This window comes from Oryctolagus cuniculus (genome assembly GCF_964237555.1).
Source record: "Oryctolagus cuniculus chromosome 16 unlocalized genomic scaffold, mOryCun1.1 SUPER_16_unloc_1, whole genome shotgun sequence".
In the NCBI taxonomy this organism is placed as follows: Eukaryota; Metazoa; Chordata; class Mammalia; order Lagomorpha; family Leporidae; genus Oryctolagus; species Oryctolagus cuniculus.
Window position 1 is genome coordinate 2,525,296 of NW_027208201.1, and position 21,570 is coordinate 2,546,865.

The window sequence follows — 21,570 nt, forward strand, 5'->3', positions numbered from 1 at the left end:
AGCCTCTATTAAAAACCTCACTAGTAGCATCAGAGCAGTGATTAGGCAATGGAAAATGTGTTTTGCTTAAAATAATAGGCATCTCATTTATACCAGTATGAGTTTAGAAAGCATCTGAGTGGAATACTAGAGTTCTCTTATTGCCCTCTTGTCCCATCCTTATTAGATTTACTTCATTAGCAATACATCACACTGATATGCAAGCACAAATGATTAGTCAGTGTTGATCATCACTATTACCTACAGGACATACTATCCATTGTGTTCACTCTCGTGTTGTGTAGTATGTGGGTTTTGCAAAAGATTAAAGGTATGTAGCTGCCCTGTCCATCATAATAGTTCTGAAAGTCACTTGCATTCAAGCAGTACAGTTGTCTGCAGCCATCATCCTGCCCTTGGTGTTTGTGGTGGTGGGAATAATGAGGTGACTTCTGGCTGCTGTTGTCTGTCTTATAGTAAAAAGCAAAAAGTACTCAAATAGTTCCTAGTTCTCATGAGAGCATCAACCAAGGTTGAAGGTGCAAAAACAGATCAACATGAGATGACCGTGGTTAACACTAGTGGAAGGGTTTCTTGTTTTACACCTGAAGATGTGGTGATTTGACATACAGAATCGGAACTTCTGAATTCAGGGTGATTACTGGTTCCACAGTGATTGAAAACCACATGTCCTAGTGGGTATCTCTCTATACAGGATTGGTTTGGGGTCTATGTGGCATCAAGACGAAATGTGCCTGCCCAAAAATGCAGTGTGGGAGGCTGCATTGTGTGGCTCATTATCTTTAAAGTGTGTGACACAGGAATTTTCTGGTCTGAAACCTTTAAGAGAACCTTGCCTGATGCTGCCTTTCATGCCATCTGATGTAATCCAGGTACATAATTGCCAAAAGTTCATGGAGAGGTTTATTGACAAAGCCCATTGACCAAATGTAACTGAGAGGAGTTTCTCCCATGAGTCTTTTTATCCATGAACTTGGAGGAAATCCTGGCACCTGGGATGAAGAGGATGAATCACAAACATGTTTTCTTTCCTGTATTTTTCACCTGGCAGAAGACCTGAGCTGCAAAGCCTGAGGGCAGAAAGGGTTTACAATTCCCCCATGGAGAAATGGACAGCTGGTGGAAAAAATCAGATGGAGCAGTATTAAAGTAGCTTGATTCAAGGAATCACACGCACACACACACAAACATGCTATATGTATGCACCTGCATGACCCTGCACGTTCCACTGTGGTTGTGTCCTAGGGTTTTTCAGAGACTTTGAAAATGTTTCCTTGGATTTTTCTGTTGCTTTTTCTGCAGCTATATCTCCTTGTGATTTGTCAGGATGGTCCCAAGTGCTATTCCCAGATGGAACGGAGTTTTTACAAGGATGGAGATATTGAGATTGCTGCCTTTTTCCCCATTTACATACACCTCATTAACAGACTCATGAATATTTTCCAAAGAGATCTCACATTCATCCGGTAAGTTTCCATTGCCATAAACATTTTCCCTTGATTTACATAATAACTACTTGTTATTGGGTCTGCAGATGGATAGAGATATGTGGTTTCCTACACTTTGCATTCTCTGTCTCTCCTAAAAAGTGCTGATAATTAATTTGGGGCATGAGGTGACATTTTCTTTCTTGTGTTCATGCACGGTTCAGGGAAAGGTTTTCTAATCGTAGGAGGAAGGAGAGTCAGGTTGGGATCTTCCTGTCCTTCCCTGTCCATGTTCATCTACTCAGGTGCCTACTGTGCCTCAGTAGAAGATTCTTACGGAACCCATGCACTGTAATGAATGAACTGAGTTACATGAGCTCTTCTACATGTGCACACAATCTTTTATTCTACGTACTAGATTTGGGGGCCATGAGAACACTTCATTTCTTCTACATTGTAAAGAATAAAAGATATTCAAGAGAGTAAGTTTTCACTAGTTAAAAGTAATCTTGGCTCAACACCTTTGCACAAATATAAAAATTATATTTTAATGATGAACATAAGAAATTTAATGTTTGGAATCTGCAACACTCATGATGTGTCCCTGATTCTTTCCTTTTCTGGGAAAAATACATTTCAGAAGGGGGGTTATTCTGCTTCCACCCCTCTTTAAGATACATTTTATAGCTAAATATAAATGTTATATATATATATATATATATATATATATATATATATATATATATATAAAGCGATTCCAGTCCACCCAGGGAGTGTTTCCAGCTTCTCCAAAGTGCTCCTCCCCTTTCACTGTTTCCCTTCTTTCAGGCTCTGAATCTGATTTCATTTTCCTGGCTTGGGATGGTCGTTGATCAGTATATTTGATGGGGAAGAGATTTTTCTCGATAAACTACAAAATTCCATCTACCATTCTCCATGTTTTGATGTCATCCAAATTTCTGATCACATAGCCTTCAGCTGAGTTATTCTCTTTTCCCATTGCATCCTGCAGCCTTATGATCATATGACTCTTATTTCAAGAAGCATTTAATGATGTGACATTATGGTGTAAAAGCAGATCTTATTTTTTAGAATCTTTTAGGCTGGGTGACCCGGATAAAGATACTAGCAGCTTTGGTTCTGGTGAGGACAACTGTCCTGCAAATACGATGCTCTTGACACTCTGTCCTAAGCAAATGTACATATAAAGATTAGAACACTTGAATTTTTGACCATGACCAATCCATCTGTCAGAGTAATTACAGTAGAATTGATGATAATCAGGACTGCAGGCTTTTCCCTTAAAGATCCTTGTGCCTTTCATGCAGGTTTCAATCCAAAAACTACCAATATGTTCTGGCCTTGGTTTTTGCTATTGAGGAGATCAACAAGAACACCCATCTTTTACCCAACATGACATTGGGATTTGATCTCTATAATGTCATGCACAGTGACATGATGGTGATGGAGAATCCCTTCATCTGGCTTGTGGGAATGGAAAAGCATGTTCCCAATTACACGTGTAGGAAACAGAGCAAGTCTGTAGCCATAATATCAGGAACAAGCATTGCTGTCCAAATGGGGACACTCCTGGAACTCTACAAAATTCCCCAGGTGAGTGTGTAAGGGAGAGGGAAAAAGCACATCACCTTAGGTGCCTTACTTAGACCCAAAAGTTTAAGTGACAGAGACCTTATATATTTCACACAGTGCATATTCTAAGGAGAAGGTTTGCAGAGATTTGGTGAGGTAGCCACATTTGTTCTAAAGTGATGTGGGTGAGTGATAATGAGAAATGTTTTCCTCAACCTGTGAGTCTAATGACTCATGAACTAAGAAGTTTATATGTAATGGGAGATGAGAAAAATGAAATATTCTAAAATCTTCTGATCCATCAATCATTTGCTTAATTTCTTCAGGAATAAGATTATTCACTATAGCAATAACCTTACACAGATTTCTTGCCTTTTCCCTTAGCTGACTCTTGGATCTTTTGAACCTCTTCTGAGCGACAGTGGTCAGTTTCCTTCCCTCTATCAGATGGCCCCTAAAGACACTTCTCTGGCTGTTGGCATGGTCTCCTTGATGCTTCATTTTAGCTGGACCTGGGTGGGTTTGGCCATCTCAGACCTCCCAAAAGGTATTCAGTTTATGTCCAATTTGAAAGTCGAGATGCAGAAGAATGGCATCTGTGTAGACTTTGTGGAATTCATCCCAGTCACTGAGGAGTCTTACATTTCACTCCAGAATAGGTTTCATATCCAGATCCTAAAATCATCAGCAAATGTGGTGATTCTTTTCTGTGACACTGATTCACTCATAGGTGTCAGCTTTCAAACATGGGAACGTGTAATGACATGGAAAGTCTGGGTCACCACCTCACAATGGGATTTTGCCAGCGATGAGCATCATATCCTGCTGCACTCATTCCATGGGACTCTCATTTTTTCACACCACCATGGTGAGATCTCTGGTTTCAAAAACTTTCTTCAGACAGTTAACCCTTCCAAATACCCAGAAGACTTTTTCCTCTCTACATTCTGGTCACTACATTTTCATTGCTCAGTTACTGGGGCATCATGCAAAACCTTGCAAAACTGTCCACTGAATGCCTCCTTGGAATCGTTGCCTTTTCATCATTTTGATATGAGCATGAGTGATGGGAGTTACAACATATACAATGCTGTGTATGCTGTGGCCCACAGTGTACATGAGATGCTTCTACAAGAGTTAGAAATGCAGCCAGTGAGCAGTGTGTCAAAGGTGGAATTTTCTCCTTGGCAGGTAATTTGGTTTCCTTTGCATGACTTGTATTATTGGAATGATCCCCTTAAAAGCTTCTGCGGGTTTTCAAACCAATAACTTGGGATCCTTCCTTCAATCACAAGATATAAATGAGCCTTTTTTTGTAATTTGTGATTAGAAACAGGGTTCCCTTTTCAATTGGGAAGGTAACTTAGATAAGCATCAGTGCTGTATCTTAAAAATTACTCTCCCATCCTGACAATTTAATTATGACTTGTGAATACCTAGACTGTGTCATTCCATTTTCAGTCTCAGCAGTAAAAAATTATTACTTTTTAGTGTCAAATGTTGTTGAGTATGCTCATCCACAATGTACATAAGACATCCCATTAAATTGCATAGTATTTTATTCTGGTAACTGCATTACAGATGGTTGTCCTAGGGACACTGAGAAAATAAGTGAGTGTTGGTAACCTGGACTCCACATTTTGAAACTGTCATAATTTCACAGTTAGATATTTTTGATTGCCCTTGTTTTTGGATGAAAGTGAGTGAAATCACACTTATTTTGATGTAGTCCTCATCAGGTTTTTAGTTTTAATTCATTGGGTGGCTATAAAAAGTTCCCTTTGTTTATTTGTGATTACAGACAAAAGGCTTTCTCTAACCTGGGTTTGATGTGTTATTGCTTGGGCAGTCTTCATGAGAATATGATGCATTTTTTCAGTTGCACCCGTTTCTCAAGAACCTCCAACTTACCAATCCTGCGGGTGACCTAGTGAATTTGAATCACATGAGGAATTTGGAAGCTGAATATGACATTCTCAACTTTCTGAATTTTCCATATAGTGTTGGACGTAAGGTTAAAGTAGGACAGTTTTCCCCATATGTTCCACAGAGCCAACAGTTGTCTCTCTCTGAGAATTTGATAGAGTGGGCCACAGGAATTACAGAGGTAAGTTGGTCTGATCATAAGATTCACACTATACATTGTTACCCTCCAATTTATATGGGGATTTGTGCAACTTGGCTTATTATAACATACTTAGAGACATTAAACCACACCCCTCCCAATCTAAATACTTTGTTATGTTTTTAGTGTCTGAGGATGGACAGTACACACATTTGTCCCTCCATGTTTTGAATCTTTTTATTTAGGAAATAAACTTGCATGCCATGATTGTGTCAGAAATAGGTGTTTACAGTTTCAGTGAATAGGTTGTGCAGGACTTGAAAACCCTCTACTTGGAACAGAAGTAACATTCCCAATATGACCAATATTCATTTGATTTTTCTCAGACTCCACGTTCAGTTTGCAGTGAGAGTTGCAGCCCTGGATTCAGGAAAGCCCCTCTGGAGGGGAAGCCTACCTGTTGTTTTGATTGCACACCTTGTTCTGAGAATGAGATTTCCAATCAGACAAGTAAGTCAGTGCCAGCTTCATGGAGAAATTAACACCTGTTTCTTAGAATTTTCTCTTCTCCATGAAAAGAAAAGAATGTGGATTATGACTGCTGAGAAGATTCTTTTCACCTTCTGGGGGAAGTTAAACCTTATATTCAGTAATAATCCCTAAAAGGATAAAACTTTGCACACTATACTTTACCACATGTAGTATTTGCAAAATCATTTAGGTAAATTCATGTCTGCATTCCTTGTGCGTGTTTAGATAAAATGCTTACACCAAATTCAAATATAGCATGCTTGCAGAGAGAAAGCACAACTTTCATCAAACTGTGTGTAAGAAGAAAAGCTGTATTAGAAATTATATAGTATATCATGCTAAGGATAATACTCATCAGATATCATAAATGAGCTAACCTTAGCCTTTGAGAAAAATCATGGCTTATGAAAACATATATCTTCAGGAACATTTCTATGCTTACACACATACACTCATGAGTAAAATTTATTTCAAAATAATACATGCTGACATGCATGGTAAAAAGAATGCATAGCAAGGTAGGTTAATGACATCAAATTCAACACAAACCCTTGAAGATAGGATGTGGACATTATAAGGAAACTGAGGTAAATAAAAATTGGAAGAGCTTATAGGTGGTGCTCATAAAACAAGCAAAATTTATGAACCTCAGAAAGTTGGAACAGTACTAAAAACAAGATTACAATGTCTGTGTGTTACACAAAGAGAGGTGAAGAGATCTCTGCACAGATATAAAAATAGTAATACTAGAACTTTTTAATCATTTAATGGTGATAGTTTGAATAGAGAAGAAATTCAGATATTTCCAGATATAAAAATGAAATACATTGAGAATTTCTTTTAAAAATCCAAGTATCTTCAAGATTATGAAAATAATTCTTAATACTTTTATTGTGATAAACACTTTCACATAGGAAAGGAACTCTTTCTCAACTCCTGTACAGAATAGGAAAAATGGAAAAATTCTGTTTCTTCTACAGAAACATCTTAACTTGTTTGGTCAAATACTGCCAGATATTTCAGTAAAATGAAATTGTAAGACACTGTTGTTGAAATAAATTCACACATTTGAAATTTTAAACAACATAAATCCAACAGTATTTTTAAATAGGTTACATCATGCCCAATGCCTTGCATACAATAATAGTAATAAGAATAGCATAACTGAACAAAAACATTTAACAAATCTAAGTGATCTGAGAATTATACAAGAAGACCAAGACAACTCAAAAATGCCAAAAAGAACGATCAGTTTTCAATCCTAAAGTGTGCTTTAGAATGCTAAAATCATGGAAGTTATGGCTGAAGATTGGATACAAAGTTGAAGAAAGAGTGCAACTTATGCAGGAAATTACCCAGGATGGTCTGCTTTGTGCATATAATAGAAATGAAAGCCATGCAACTTATTATAAAGGAAGATATAAAAGTGGAATCATTTTCAACTGATCTTGGGATGGTGTAATACAATCAAAAATCAGTAACTGAGTTAAGTAGTGCTGGAATACTAGATTAAATACAAAAAAAAGTTATTTTTGCTTACCAATTCTGGAAAACAAAGCTCTGAAAATGAGCACATGTAATATCTCAAAAGTAGGAACTATCCAAAGATAAGACCACCTAAATTTTGGAAGACAACTTCAAGTTGCAATATCTGACATCGATGGAGCAATGTATAGAAGGGGATACTGAGAGAGAAAGAAAATTCATGTTCAAGGATAAAAAGGTAGCAAAGTGGAACTATGCCAGTAGGGTTCAAGGTGATCTCCAGACTGACTTTGATTACAGGCAGCATCCCAGTGTGTTCCTTCATGGAAATCTGCTCAAGGGTGGCATCTTATCCAGAAGGTATCAAGTGTACAACTCTTCTGCGTTTCTCTAGAACTTGACCATCTGCTTTCTAATGGTGATCTCTCAATCAGTACTTGCCCATAGAATGGCTATCCAGATCCTACCTTAGAGAGATGTGGTTTAGTGAGATAACAGGGTACTTTCTGTGCACCCCAAATTCACACAGTAAATATCCCAGTGCATGAAATTAAGAGTGGGAACGTGGGCCAGTACTGTGACTAGGAGTTGAAGCCTCTGGCTGGAATGCCAGCATCCCAGTTGGGCTGCAGTTCCAGTCTCAGCTGCTTCACTTCCAATGCAGCTCTATGCTGATGCTTAGGAAAGCAGCAGAAGACAGCCCAAGTTTCTGAGTCCACACCATGTAGGAGACCCAGAAGAAGCTCCCATTTATTGCCTTAAGACAGCCTAGTTCCAGCTATTACCATCATTTGGGGTGTGAATCACTGGTGGAAGATTTCTTCCTTTCTCTTTTTCCCTCTTTCTCTTTCCCCTTCTCTTTTTCCCTGTCCTCCTGTCCTTCTCTCTCTCCCTCTCACTCTCCCTCTCTCCTACTTTTCCTCCTCCTTCCAAAACTCTGCCTTTCATTAAATTATAAATAAATAAATAAATAAATAAACACTCCTTAGAAATAAAACTGGGATCCTTTGGTCATTAAGAGGGCCATGAGAATCCAGAGGGAATAACACCATTAAAACAAGGGCTTACTGCAGGCATAAAAAGCCAAGACTCTGGCAAAAAATAGCCTCCATGGAGGATCTCCGTGAGACCTAAATGGAAAGAAATGGTCATCAAAGAAGAATATACTCTTCTCAGAAGGGAGGAGAGAACATCCAACTGCTTATGGCAATGTCCAAATATTGATGGCAGCCCATGTCAAGAGCCTCGGCTGATCACTGATGTCATACATAAGAGTGTTAATTGTTAAAGGAATAACAGAGTCACCGTGCATTTATTCCCCATGTAGGAACTCCATCCATAATGAGTTGTGCTTTGAGAATTGACTGCAATTTTTCCCCAAACTCTATTCTATATGTAGTTTGTCTTCATGGATGCAAACTGTTCAAATCTATGCTTAATATGGAGTTGGTCTTCTATATTTAAAATCAAACTAAAAATGAACCATAATAAAGAAGGAGATGGGAGAGGGGGAGGGAGGTGGGATGAGAGTTGGGATGGGAAGGTGGTTTTAGGGGAAGGAATCGCTATATTCCCAAAGTTCTATCTATGAAAAAAGCATTAGTTAAAAAAAGTTGAATTATGAAAGAATGCATTCATTAAGAAAACAAGGACTGCTGCTTGCTCTTGTTCAAAGTGAGGATGCAGCAAGCATGTGCAATGTATAAAGGTCAGAGTAGTCTTTACCACACATAGAAACCCCTGGCATCTTGATCATCACTTCCCAATCTGAAGAAACCGTGAAGAATGAATTTGTGGTGTTAAAATGAAACAGGGGCCGGCGCCGTGGCTCAATAGGCTAATCCTCCACCTTGCGGCGCCGGCACACCGGGTTCTAGTCCCGGTCAGGGCGCCGGATTCTGTCCCGGTTGCCTGTCTTCCAGGCCAGCTCTCTGCTATGGCCAGGGAGTGCAGTGGAGGATGGCCCAGGTGCTTGGGCCCTGCACCCCATGGGAGACCAGGAAAAGCACCTGGATCCTGGCTCCTGCCATCGGATCAGCGCGGTGCGCCGGCTGCAGCGGCGGCCATTGGAGGGTGAACCAACGGCAAAGGAAGACCTTTCTCTCTGTCTCTCTCTCTCACTGTCCACTCTGCCTGTCAAAAATAAAAAAAAAAAATAAAATAAAATAAAATGAAACAGGTCAAAAAGGTAGGTTTTTAAAGTACCATGAGTAGGTTCAGAGAGTAGCCCTTAGTACTTTGTTAGGACAAAAAGAGCATGTACTCATGAGTATGTAAGGTACTTAGGGAGATGGAGTAATAACTCTGGCTAACATGAGGAAGATGGGCATGAATAATGGCCAATAATTTGTAGATGTCATCTTATATGGTATTTCAACACCAAATAAGGACTACTTGCTTAAACTGGCTAAGTCGGGTCCTTGTGAATCAGGAAATTGGGATGATGTTATTGTATGTTTCTCACTAGATATGGACCAGTGTGTGAAGTGTCCAGATCTTCAGTATGCCAACACAGAGCAAAACCAGTGCTTCCACAAAAGAGTGACCTTTCTGTCGTTTGAAGATGCCCTGGGGATGACCCTGGTCTGCACAGCTCTGTGCTTCTCTGTCCTCACCGTTGTTGTCCTTGGGGTCTTTGTGAAGCACCGAGACACTCCCATAGTCAAGGCCAACAATCGTTGTCTCAGCTACATCCTGCTCATCACCCTCATCTTCTGCTTCCTCTGCTCCTTAGTGTTCATTGGTCGTCCCAACAAAACCACCTGTGTCCTCCAGCAGACCACATTTGGAGTGGTATTCACTGTGGCTATTTCCACTGTCCTGGCCAAAACTATCACTGTGCTTCTGGCCTTCAGGGTCACTGGCCCAGGGAGAAGAATGAGACACTGGCTGATATCAGGGTTACCTAACTCCATTATTCCCATCTGCTGCCTGATCCAACTGGCTCTCTGTGGCTTCTGGCTTGGGACTTCTCCTCCCTTTATTGACACAGATGCACACTCTGAGCATGGCCACATCATCCTGGTGTGCAACAAGGGCTCAGTCACTGCCTTCTACTGTGTCCTGGGCTACCTGGGTTCCTTGGCCCTGGCCAGCTTTACTGTGGCTTTCCTAGCCAGGAATCTGCCTGACACCTTCAATGAAGCCAAGTTCCTGACATTCAGCATGCTGGTGTTTTGCAGTGTCTGGGTGACCTTCTTGCCTGTCTACCACAGCACCAAGGGGAAGGTCATGGTGGCTGTGGAGGTCTTCTCCATCTTGTGCTCCAGTGCAGGGCTCCTGGGCTGCATCTTTGTTCCCAAGTGCTACATTATTCTCTTCAGACCTGAGAAGAATGCTTTGAAAGGATTCAGGGATAGAATAATTTCCAAGGAAACAGATGTTCTCAGGAATAGCTCTTAGGCTCTCTCAGTTTTCAATGGTTAGAAACTAAAATTTATAAAACTGATTTTGCATTGTGATGTTATAAAATAACTTGCAGCATGTGACCTCCTTATGAACAATTTATACTTTTCTTAAAACATTTTTGTTCTGAAGGACCAATGCACAGAAAATGAAGAGAGAGTGGGATAAACCTTCCATCTTGTGATGGAATGTGAAGATATCTGTAGTGGGCCAGTGCTGGTTCATGCCAAAGCAAGGAGGTTAATTCAGGTGTCCATGTGAGTACCAGGGACGGAAAGGCTTAGGCCATCTTCCAGAGACTTTTCTAGATCTTAACAAGGAGCTGAGTTGCAAGTGGAGCAGACAGGCCATGAACTCGCACCAACATGGGATGTTAGGTTTACAGGTGGTGGTTATATCCACTACACCCTCATGGTGGTCCTAATCCTCCTCCTTCAAAATAATACTGTGTACTAATTTCTTAGCCTGGGTTTTATGTTCATAAGCACAAACCCATCTCATTTCTTTTCAATCCTGTATTTTCATTGTCAACTCATTGACCTTGTTATCTTCCTATTTTGATAAAATGAATTACACATTTGGTTGCTACTTTTAATCATTCATTGGAGTCTATACTAAAATCAGCTTAGTAATATAGTTGGAATATTTCAGTGCAATCATTAGACATGTTGTCATTATAATATGTATAATTCATTGTCCAGAAACTCCTTAATTATATATCATTTCATATGAATTTCAAATGATGTGATACACACCAAGATTTCATTATATGTAGAAGTGATTCTGCAAACTTTTCCATCTGTTCATTTTGTTTATTATAAATTTTGCTTTGATTTTCTTTTGCCAGTGCCAGACATAAGAAGTTTCTATTTGATGTAATCCCAATTGTTAATTTTCGCTTTGAATGCCTGTGACTCTGGGCTCTTTTCCAAGAATTCTTTGCCTGTGCCTATATCTTACAGGGTTTCTCCAATGTTCTCCAATTATTTGATGGTGTTGGGTCATAGATTTAGATCTTTAATACATGTTGAGTGGATCTTCGTGTAAGGTGTAAGATAGGGGTCTTGCTTCATGCTTCTGCACGTGGAAATCCAGTTTTCCCAGCACCATTTGTTGAATAGACTATCCTTGCTCCAGGCATTGGTTTTAGATCCTTGATCAAATACAGGTTGGCTGATGATGTTTAGATTGATTTCTGGTGTTTCTATTCTGTTCCATTGGTCTACCCATCTGTTTCTGTACCAGTACCATGCTGTTTTGAATATAACAGCCCTGTAGTATGTCTTGAAATGTGGTATTGTGAAGCCTATGGCTGTGTTTTGTTGTACAAGATTGCTTTAGCTATTTGAGATATCCTGTGTCTCCATATGAATTTCAGCATCATTTTTTACAGATCTGTGAAGAATGTCTTTGGTATTTCGATTGGTATGGCATTGAATCTATAAATTGCTGTTGGGAGAATGGACATGTTGATGATACTGATTTTTCCGATCCATGAGCATGAAAGATTTCTCCATTTTTTGGTATCATCTTCTATTTCTTTCTTTAAGATTTTGGAATTCTCATCATAGAGTTCTTTAACATCCTTGGTTAAGTTTATTCCAAGGTGTTTGATTGTTTTTGTGGCTATTGTGAATGGGATTGATATTAACAGTTCTTTCTCAGCCATGGCATTGCCTGTGTATACAAAGGCTGTTGATTTTTGGGCATTGATTTTATATCCTGCTACTTTGCCAAACTCTTCTATGAGTTCCAATAGTCTCTTAGTAGAGTTCTTTGGATCCTCTAAGTAAAGAATCGTATCATCTGCAAAGAGGGATAGTTTGACTTCTTTCTTCCCAATTTGTATCCCTTTAATTTCTTTTTCTTGAAGGTACCTTTCTCTGAAGGGAGGAGAGAACTTCCACTTTGACTATGACCTTGTCTAAATATGATCAGAGTTGGTGAACTCAAAAGGCTTCCATAGCCTTGGTGAGTCATGACAAGAGCCTAGGGTGATTACTGATGCCACAAAAAAGAATGTCAATTTGTTAAGTCAACAACAGGAGTCACTGTGCACTTACTCCTCATGCAGGATCTCTGTCCTTAATGTGCTGTACATTGTGATTTAATGCTATAACTAGTACTCAAACAGTCTTTTTCACTTTGTGTTTCTATGTGGGTGCAAACTGTTGAAATCTTTACTTCATATATGCTAAACTGATCTTCTGTATATAAAGAGAATTGAAAATGAATCTTGATGTGAATGGAAGGGGGGGAGAGGCAAAGGGGAGGGTTGCGGGTGGGAGGGAAGTTATGGGGGGGAAGCCATTGTAATCCATAAGCTGTACTCTGGAAATTTATATTCATTAAATAAAAGTTAAAAATTTTCTTTTTCTTGCCTAATTATTCTGGCTAAAACTTCCAGAACTATATAGAAATGCAGTGGTGAAAGTGGGCATCCCTATCTGGTACCAGATCTCAGTGGAAATGCTTCCAACTTTTCCCCATTCAATAGGATGCTGGCCATGAGTTTTCATAAATTGATTTGATTGTACTGAGGAATGTTCCTTCTATACCCAATTTGCTTACAGTTTTCTTCATGAAAGGGTGTTGTATTTTATCGAATGCTTTCTCTGCATCTGTTGAGATAATCATATGTTGTTTTTGCAGTTTGCTACTGTGGTGTATCACATTGATTTATCTGCAAACATTGAACCATCATCCCTGCATACCAGAGATAAATCCTACTTGGTCTGGGTGGATGATCTTTCTGATGTGTTTTTGCATTCTATTGGCCAGATTTTATTGAGGATTTTTATGTCTATGTTCATCAGAGATATTGGTCTGTAATTCTCTTTCTCTGCTGCATCTTTTTCAAGTTTAGGAATTAAGGTGATGCTGGCTTCATAGGAAGGATTTGGGAGGATTCCTCTTTTTTGATTGTTCTGAATAGTTTGAGAAGAATTGGTGTTAGTTCTTTAAATGTCTGGTAGAATTTAGCAGTGAATCCATCTGGCCCTGGGCTTTTCTTTGTTAGGAGGGACTTTATTGCTCATTCAATTTCTGTCTCAGTTATGGGTCTGTTTAGATTTTCTATGTCTTCATGGTTCAATTTATGCAGGTGGTATGTGTCCAGGAATCTATCCATTTCTGATAGATTTCCCTGTTTACTGGTATACAACTCTTTCTAATAATTTCTGATGACTCTTTATTTCTGTGGTGTCTGTTGTTACATTTCCTTTTTCATCTCTGATTTTATTGATTTGGGTCCTTTCTCTTCTTTTTTTTTAGTTAGTTGGTCCAATTGTGTGGCAATTGAGTTTTTATTCAAAAAGCCATCCATTCATTTTGCTGATCTTTTGTATTTTTTTGATTCAATTCTGTTGATTTCTTTTCTAATTTTAATTATTTCTCTTCTCCTAATAGTTTTGCATCTGGTTTCTCTAGTTTTTCTAGATCCTTGAGATGCATTGGCTCTCATTATTTGGTCCCTTTCCAATTTCTTGATGTAGGCACCTATTGCTATAAACTTTCTTCTTAACACTCATTTTGCTTTATCCTGTAATTTTTATATGTTGTGTTGTTATCCTCATTAACTTCCATAAAGTTGTTGATTTCTGTTTTGCTTCTTCTATGACTCACTGTTCATTTCAGAGCATGTTGTTCAGTCTCCATGTGTTTGCATGTGATCTAGGGATTCCTGAGTTGCTAATTTCCAGCTTCATTCCTTTGTGGTCTGAAAAGATACATGGTTTGATTTCGATTCTTTTTAATTTTCTGAGACTTGCTTTATGGCCTAGTATGTGGTCAATCCTAGAGTAGGTTCCTTGTACAGCTGAGAAGAATGTGTATTCTTTAAGTATAGGATGAAAAGTTATGTAGATATATGTTGGATTCAGTTGGTCTATAGTGTTTATTAAATCTGCTGTTTCCTTGTTGATCTTCTATCTGATCGATCTGTCTATTTCTGAGAATGGAGTATTGAAGTCCCCCTATACTACTGTATTGGAATGTAAGTCTTCTTTTTAAGTTCCTAAACATATCTTTTAAATAACCTAGTGTCCTGTGATTAGGTACATGTACTTTTATAATAGTTACATCTTCCAATTAGTGTTGAATTGAACACTTAAGCATTATATACTGCCCCTCTTTGTCTCTCTTAACAGGTTTTTTGTTAAAGTTTATTTTGTGTGATATTAAGATGGCTATGCCAGCTCTTTTTTGGTTTCTGTTGGCATAGAAACACTTTTTCCAACCTTTCACTTTTAGTCTGCATGCTCCTTTGTTAGAAAGATGTGCTTTTTGCAAGCAGAAAATTGATGGGTTTTGTTTTTTAATCCAGCCAGCCAGTGTATGTCTTTTAATTGGAGAGTTGAGGCCATTTACATTCAATGTGACTATTGATAAGTAGTGACTTTGCCCTGTCATTTTTTCCAAAGATATTTCTAATAAATTCTTTGAGCTTCCTGTGATCTTTTACTGATCGATTTTCTTCCTTTACCTTTTTTGTATCACTGGCCATGTATCTATGTTTCTGTGTGTAACAAATCTTTAGGCATCTTTTGCAGGGCTGGATGAATGGTGACAAATTCTTTCAATTTTTTTTTTTTTGCTATGAAAGGTCTTTATTTCATCTTCATTAACAAATGAGAGCTTTGCAGGATATAATACTGTGTAGTGGCATTTTTTTCTCTTAGTACTTGGGCTATATCATGGCATTCCCTCCTAGCCTGTACTGTCTGCTGAGAAGTCTGCTGTTAGTCTAATTCGAGATCTTCTAAGAGTAATCTGATGTTTCTCTCTTGCCCATTTTAGAAACTTTTCTTTATGTTTCACTGTGGTGAGCTTGATAACAACGTGTTATGATGAAGCTCTCTTTTGGTCTGTTTATTGGGATGTCTATGTGCTTCCTGTACTTGGATTTCTCTTTCCTTCTGCAAACCTGGGGAATTTTCTGCTAGTATCACATTAAAAAGGCCTTCTAATCCTTTCTCTCTCCACACCTTCAGGAACTCCCTGGACCCAAATGTTGGGTTTTTAATAGTATCATGTATCAATATTTTTTAGATTTCTTATTTCCTCTTCTTTCCTTTGGTTTGACTATATACTTTCCTGTGCTCTGTCTTCTAAGTCAGATATTCTCTATTCTGCCTCACTGATTTTATTTTTAAGGCTCTCAAATGTGTTTGTTTGTTCTATTGAATTCTTCATTTCATTTTGATTTCTCTTCAGTATTTCAATTTCACATTCTACTGAATTCCTCATTTCATTTTGATTCCTCCTTAATATTTCATTTTCATAAGAGAGATTTTCTGTCATGTCCTGCTTGGGTTTCTGTAGTTCATGCATTTGCTTATGATAATTTCTAAATGTTCTTATCATAAAATTTTCAATTGCATATTTTGCAATCTTCTCTTTCATCATCTTCATAATCATGTACTGGAGTGTCATGTTCATCTGGGAGCGTCATGATGTTTTCCTTGTTTCTTGTTGGCATTGTGGAGATATTCTTTGCATTTTTCTTCTTTTTTTTTGTTTTTTGCTCTGGTGGCTTTTCTTGCGATACTATGACTCTAGATTAAGTGAACTGTCTTCTTTTGTGAATCTCTAGAGGCTTGTGGCCTCATCAAGACATTTCTTTTGACTAATCTTAGAATGTTGGTGTGACACTGCATCTCCTCATAGAAGAAAAGAGAGGGTATTTGTTATACCTCCTGTCCTCCATTCTCCAATTTGATCAGTTTGAAAAAACACTGTCTCCCGGCCCAGGCACTGAAATGAACATCCTTGTGTTTACTTGAGTTCTTCTACATGTGCTGATCAACTTTTCTACCTGGCACTTGATTTGGGGACCATAAGAATGCATTTTAAAAAATCCCCATTGAAAATAAAAGATAGGCCAAGAAAGAAAATGTTTCATTTCATAAGTAATAATTTTGTGTTTAGACAACTGCAAAAATATATAGATATTTGAAATTTGTGGTTATTCTGCCTCCTCCTCTCTTAGGTTTGCATTCGTAGTAAAATATGATATTTTTCTTCCATGTAACTACCTTTATATTTAATTTAGACCTAAATATATCTTTGAGGTCTAGCATAATTTTATTATCATACCAATTTCTGAAGGTTTCTGACTTTCAAACTGACTTCTACTTTAATAATCCAGTTAGTAAGAAGGCAGTACATAGATCTTTGATAGAAGATAGATATTAGGGCATCGTTCTTTGCATTATGATTTTTTATTATTTGACAGGTAGAATTACAGACAGTAAGAGAGAGAGAGAGAGAGAGAGAGAGAGAGAGAGAGAGAAAGGTCTTCCTTCCATTGGTTCACTCCCCAAATGGCTGCTACAGTCGGCATTGAACCGATCTGAAGCCAGGAGCCAGGTGCTTTTCCCTGGTCTCCCATGTGTGTGCAGGGGCCCAAGCACTTAGGCCACCCTCCACTGCCTTGCCAGGCCACAGCAGAGAGCTGGACTGGAAAAGGAGCAACCAAGAATAGAACCTGGCACATATATGGTGTGCCGGCACCACAGGCAGAAGATTATCCAAGTGAGCCATGGCACTGGCCCCTGCATTATGGTTTAAGCCAATGGATTCTGAGAATCCACTATAATGGACCATATAATTGGTTTAACCAAGCAATTCATGTGATGCAGTATTTCAGGCATATGTCCGAAATCCTCAAGAATTAAAATGATGCATTCTAGACAGTTATAACACTATTATTCCCTTCACACTGGTTATCTTAACAGGTGGCCTGAGTTGGTATGTGCAAATAGTGTCTCATTGATACTTGGATTTATTAGAAATAATTGAGTCACATATATGTGTATTCATTATATGAAGAATCTATTCTATTCTGACTTGGCTTGTTTCCTTTTTTTGTTTAAAATAGGAGTGCTCATAGTTTAGGTATAAATGCATGGGCATTTATTTTCAATGTGGAAGCATCATTTATCTTTTTATTATACAAGATGTAGACATGGGAAATTAAATCCAAAATTAAATATAAAGAAAAATAGATAAACCATGCACAACCATATTCCTCAGAAACAATAATTATCATATTATTCTGAGAATGTTGTGTACAGATATGTTTTTTCTTGGTTCTTCTGGGATCTTATGGATCCCCTTACATTGAAATCAGATGAACATTGGTGCTGCAGAACAACATTCAGGTTGTCTTTGCAGTCCAACAATGGTGGGTGTTAGGGAGTCTGTTCTTGCTCTTCTGCACAAGTCTGGATTCCTTCAGGGGATCAAGGTAACCCTCAGACCCTGTGAGCACACCCATGGCTGACGATGGATTGGAATTTTTCCACAGGACTGTGCTAAATGCCACCTAGAGAGACCATTGGGTCTCTTCATTAATGTTTTATTAGCTTATATTTATTTACTTATTTGCAAAGCAGAGGGAGAGAGAAAGAGATCTTGCATCCACTGGTTCACTACCTAAATGGCCAATAAGACTGGAGCTGGGATGATCCGAAGCCAGAAGCCAGGGGCTTTTTCTGTATCCCACTTGAGTGGAGGGGCCCAAGAACTTGGCCATCCTGCACTGTTTCCCCAGGTGATAGAGCAGGGAGCTGAATCAGAAGAGGAGCAGCTGGACATGAATCAGTACTCATGTAGGATGCCGGTGCCAGAAGTGCAGACTTATGCTGTTGCACCACAGTACCACCTCCAGAGATCTTTATCATGCAACTCTGGGAGTTTACGGAGGCCCTCGTGTAGACCACCACTTGCCCCTAGATTGAGACTTCATCCAAATAGGTGTTTGTGCACCAAAGACTCAGGTGAGATTGGCAACAGCAGCCCTCAGCAAGAGTTTCACCTTGCACAGGAGCCCTCAGAGCTTTCAAATCTTATCCGGCATCAGAATTAGCAAGGCAGGTGTATTGAAACAGTAGGACCACTTGTACATGCGCTCTCTGCCTTTATATCCCATAGGACTTTGTGGAGGTCAGAGGATGAGCACATGCCCCTGGCAGTGATATGGTGCCTCTTCCCAATCCTGCTTCTTCCTTGCTCTGCAATTCCAAGGTGTAAGGCATGTAACACTATGTGAAATCTCTTCTCATTAGTCAGTTTTATTGCAAACACACATTTTCATATTTTATTACAAACACACATATTCATAACACACATTTTCCATGCAATTTCTAAGCCTTCTCATTGCGTGGACTTCGTCATCTCTGTTCTCAACCTTTGTTCAGTGAACTGTGTGCATTCAGAATGACTCTACTTTTAGTTTCTACACATGAGACAAAATAAGAGATATTTTCTCTGATTTAGATTGACTTTTCTTGTTTAAATGAATAGGCGAAAGTTTCATCACTGTACTGGTAATAAATCTAACTCATCAAGTCATTATGTTCTAATTTTTATGCAAGTCAGTGAATTTTGTGTTCATTGTGGCTATACTCATTTTCAATTTGCACGAGCCTCTATTCAAAATCTCCCTTATGGCATCAGAGCAGTGGCTAGGCAATGGAAAATGTGTTTTGCTGAAAATATTAGGCATCTCATTGATAGCAGTTTGAGTTCAGAAAACTTCAGAGTGGAATAATAGCATTTTCCTATATGCCCTCTTTACCCCATCCTTTTAGATTTATTTTATTAGCAATATATCACACTGGCATGCAAGCACAAATTATTAGTCAGTGTTGATCATCATTATTGCCTGCAGCACATGCTATCCATTGTGTTCATTCTTGTGTTGTGCAGTCTGTGGGTTTTAACAGAGTTTAAAGGTATGTAGCTGCCCTGATGGTGACCTACATAAGCATCCTGAAAGTTGCTTGTATCCAAGCAATGCAAGAGTCTGCAGGCATTACTCTGCCTTTGGTGTTTGTTGTGGTGGGAATAAAGAGGTGACTTCTGGCTGGTATTGTCTGCTTTGTAGTAAAAAGTGGTAAGTAGTCAAAGAGTCCCTAGTTCGCATGAGAGCATCAACCAAGGTTGAAGGTGCAAAAACAGATCAACACGAGATTACCACGGTTAACAGCAACATGGAAGAGTTTCATGTTTTACAACTGAAGATGTGGTGATTTGACATACCGAATGGGAACTTAAACAGGATTGGTTTGGGGTCTGTGTTGCATCTAGGTAATGTGGGCCTGCCCAGAACACTGGGTGCGGGAGGTTGCCCCATTGCTCTCTGGGTCTTTGAAGTGTGTGACACTGGAGATTTCTGGTCTGAAACCTTAATGAGATCCACACCTGATGCCTCCGTTCGTGTCCTCTGATGCAGTCCAGGTACATAATTGTAAAAAGTTCATGGAAAGGTTTTTGACAAAGCCCTTGGACCAAATGTAACTAACAGGGGTTTCTCCCTTGAGTCTGCATCCATGGACTTGGGGAAAATCCTGACACCTGTGGTGAAGAGGATCTTCACAAACATGCTTTGTTTCTTGTGTTTTTCACCAGGTCAGAAGACCTGAGCTACAGATCCTCAGAGCAGAAAGGGTTCCAGATTCCCCCATGGATGAGTGGACAGCTGGTGGAAAGACATCAGATGGAGCAGTATTAAAGTAGCTTGATTCAGGCAATCTCTCTCTCTCTCTCTCTCTCTCTCTCTCTCTCTCTCTCTCACACACACACACACACACACACACTATATGTATGCATCTGCATGACACTGCATGTTGAAATGCTGTCCTGTCCTAGGGTTTTTCACAGATTTTGAGGATCTTCACTTTGATTATTCTGTTGCTCTTTCTGCAGCTGTATCTCTTTGTTTCTTGTTATGATTGATTGCAACAACATTTTTCCAGATGGAATGGAGTTTTTACAAGGATGGATGTATTGAGATTGCTGCTTTTCCCCCCTTTGCACATACTTCTTTCCAAGAACCATGTATAATTTCCAGAATATTCTCACACACAGATGGTAAGTTCTTGCTAAAATAATTTTCCATTAATTTACATAAGAGCTAATTTTTGGGGGTGTGCAAATGAATAAAGAAATGTGTTCTTTGTCTCTTCTTGTCCATCATCTGTCTCTTGTAAAAACTGACAATTAATTCTGGACATGAAGAAGACATTTCTTCTTGCCTAGCACCTTGAATGGTTCAGGAAATGTTATCTCATCATAGGAGGAAGCAGAGTCTGGTTGGTATTTTCTTGTCCTTCCCTGGCCCCGTTCATCAGCTCAGGGGCCTATTGCACCTCAGCAGCAGATTCTTACAGAACCCATACACTGAAATGAACAAACCTGAATTACATGAGCTCTTCCACATGTGCTCTCAAACTTTTCTTTTATGTGCTTGATTTGGGGCTATGACAACATTTCATTTCTTCTACAGTTTTAAAGGAGAATGATATTCAAGAAAGTAAGTTTTTTACTAGGTTAAAGTAATCTCAGGGCAACAGCTTCGCACAACTACAATAATAATTATATTTTAATGATGAATATGCCATGAGAACTTCAATGGTTGAAATCTACAACATTCACAATGTGTCCCTGATTCTATCTCATTCTGTAGAAATACATTACAGAAGGGGGATTATTCTGCTTCTGCCCCTCTTTAGGATACTTTCTTTTTGTAGCTAAATATAAATGCTTCATATGTATATACATATATTTATAAATTTTATGATTACAAATTATAGTGTCTTGTAGGACAGCATAATTTTCTTCTCACCTGTTTATGAAGGTGCTAATTTTCTAAGTGCTTTTTACTATAATGCTCCAGGAAGTAGGTTGACACTGCATAGATCTTTGATAGAAGGTAGATATTAGGACATAGATTATTGCACTATCATTAGCGCCAATGGATTTGAGAAGCATATTTGGTGCAACCAAGGTGATTCAACTCATTAAGTATTTTAGGCATATGTCCAGAGATCTCTCCAGAAAATATCTAATGGAAATTGGCTTGGTGTTATGATTTTATTCACATTGATTTTTTAAAAATTTGCCTAATTTGATATGTGCACAAGGCATCCAACTTATGAAATATTCATTTATTTTAGTAGTAGTATTCCCCATGGTTATGCATGCAGCACATCATTTACGTGTACCCTAAATGGCACAGATAAGGAGATAGTGAATTTCCAGCATCAAGAGTAGATTCTA

The 21,570-nt window shown here is 38.7% G+C and overlaps 1 protein-coding gene across 1 annotated transcript; it reads left to right on the forward strand.

Moving 5' to 3' along the window:
* The first annotated feature begins 1,217 nt into the window (after window positions 1-1,217).
* LOC127488053 (vomeronasal type-2 receptor 116-like) lies at window positions 1,218-12,295 on the forward strand. Its single transcript, XM_070067499.1, has 6 exons — window positions 1,218-1,466; window positions 2,756-3,041; window positions 3,405-4,211; window positions 4,900-5,127; window positions 5,472-5,595; window positions 9,569-12,295. Exons 1-6 carry the CDS (start codon window positions 1,267-1,269, stop codon window positions 10,501-10,503), a joined length of 2,580 nt encoding a protein of 859 aa, XP_069923600.1. The 5' UTR covers window positions 1,218-1,266; the 3' UTR covers window positions 10,504-12,295.
* The last annotated feature ends 9,275 nt before the right edge of the window (window positions 12,296-21,570 follow it).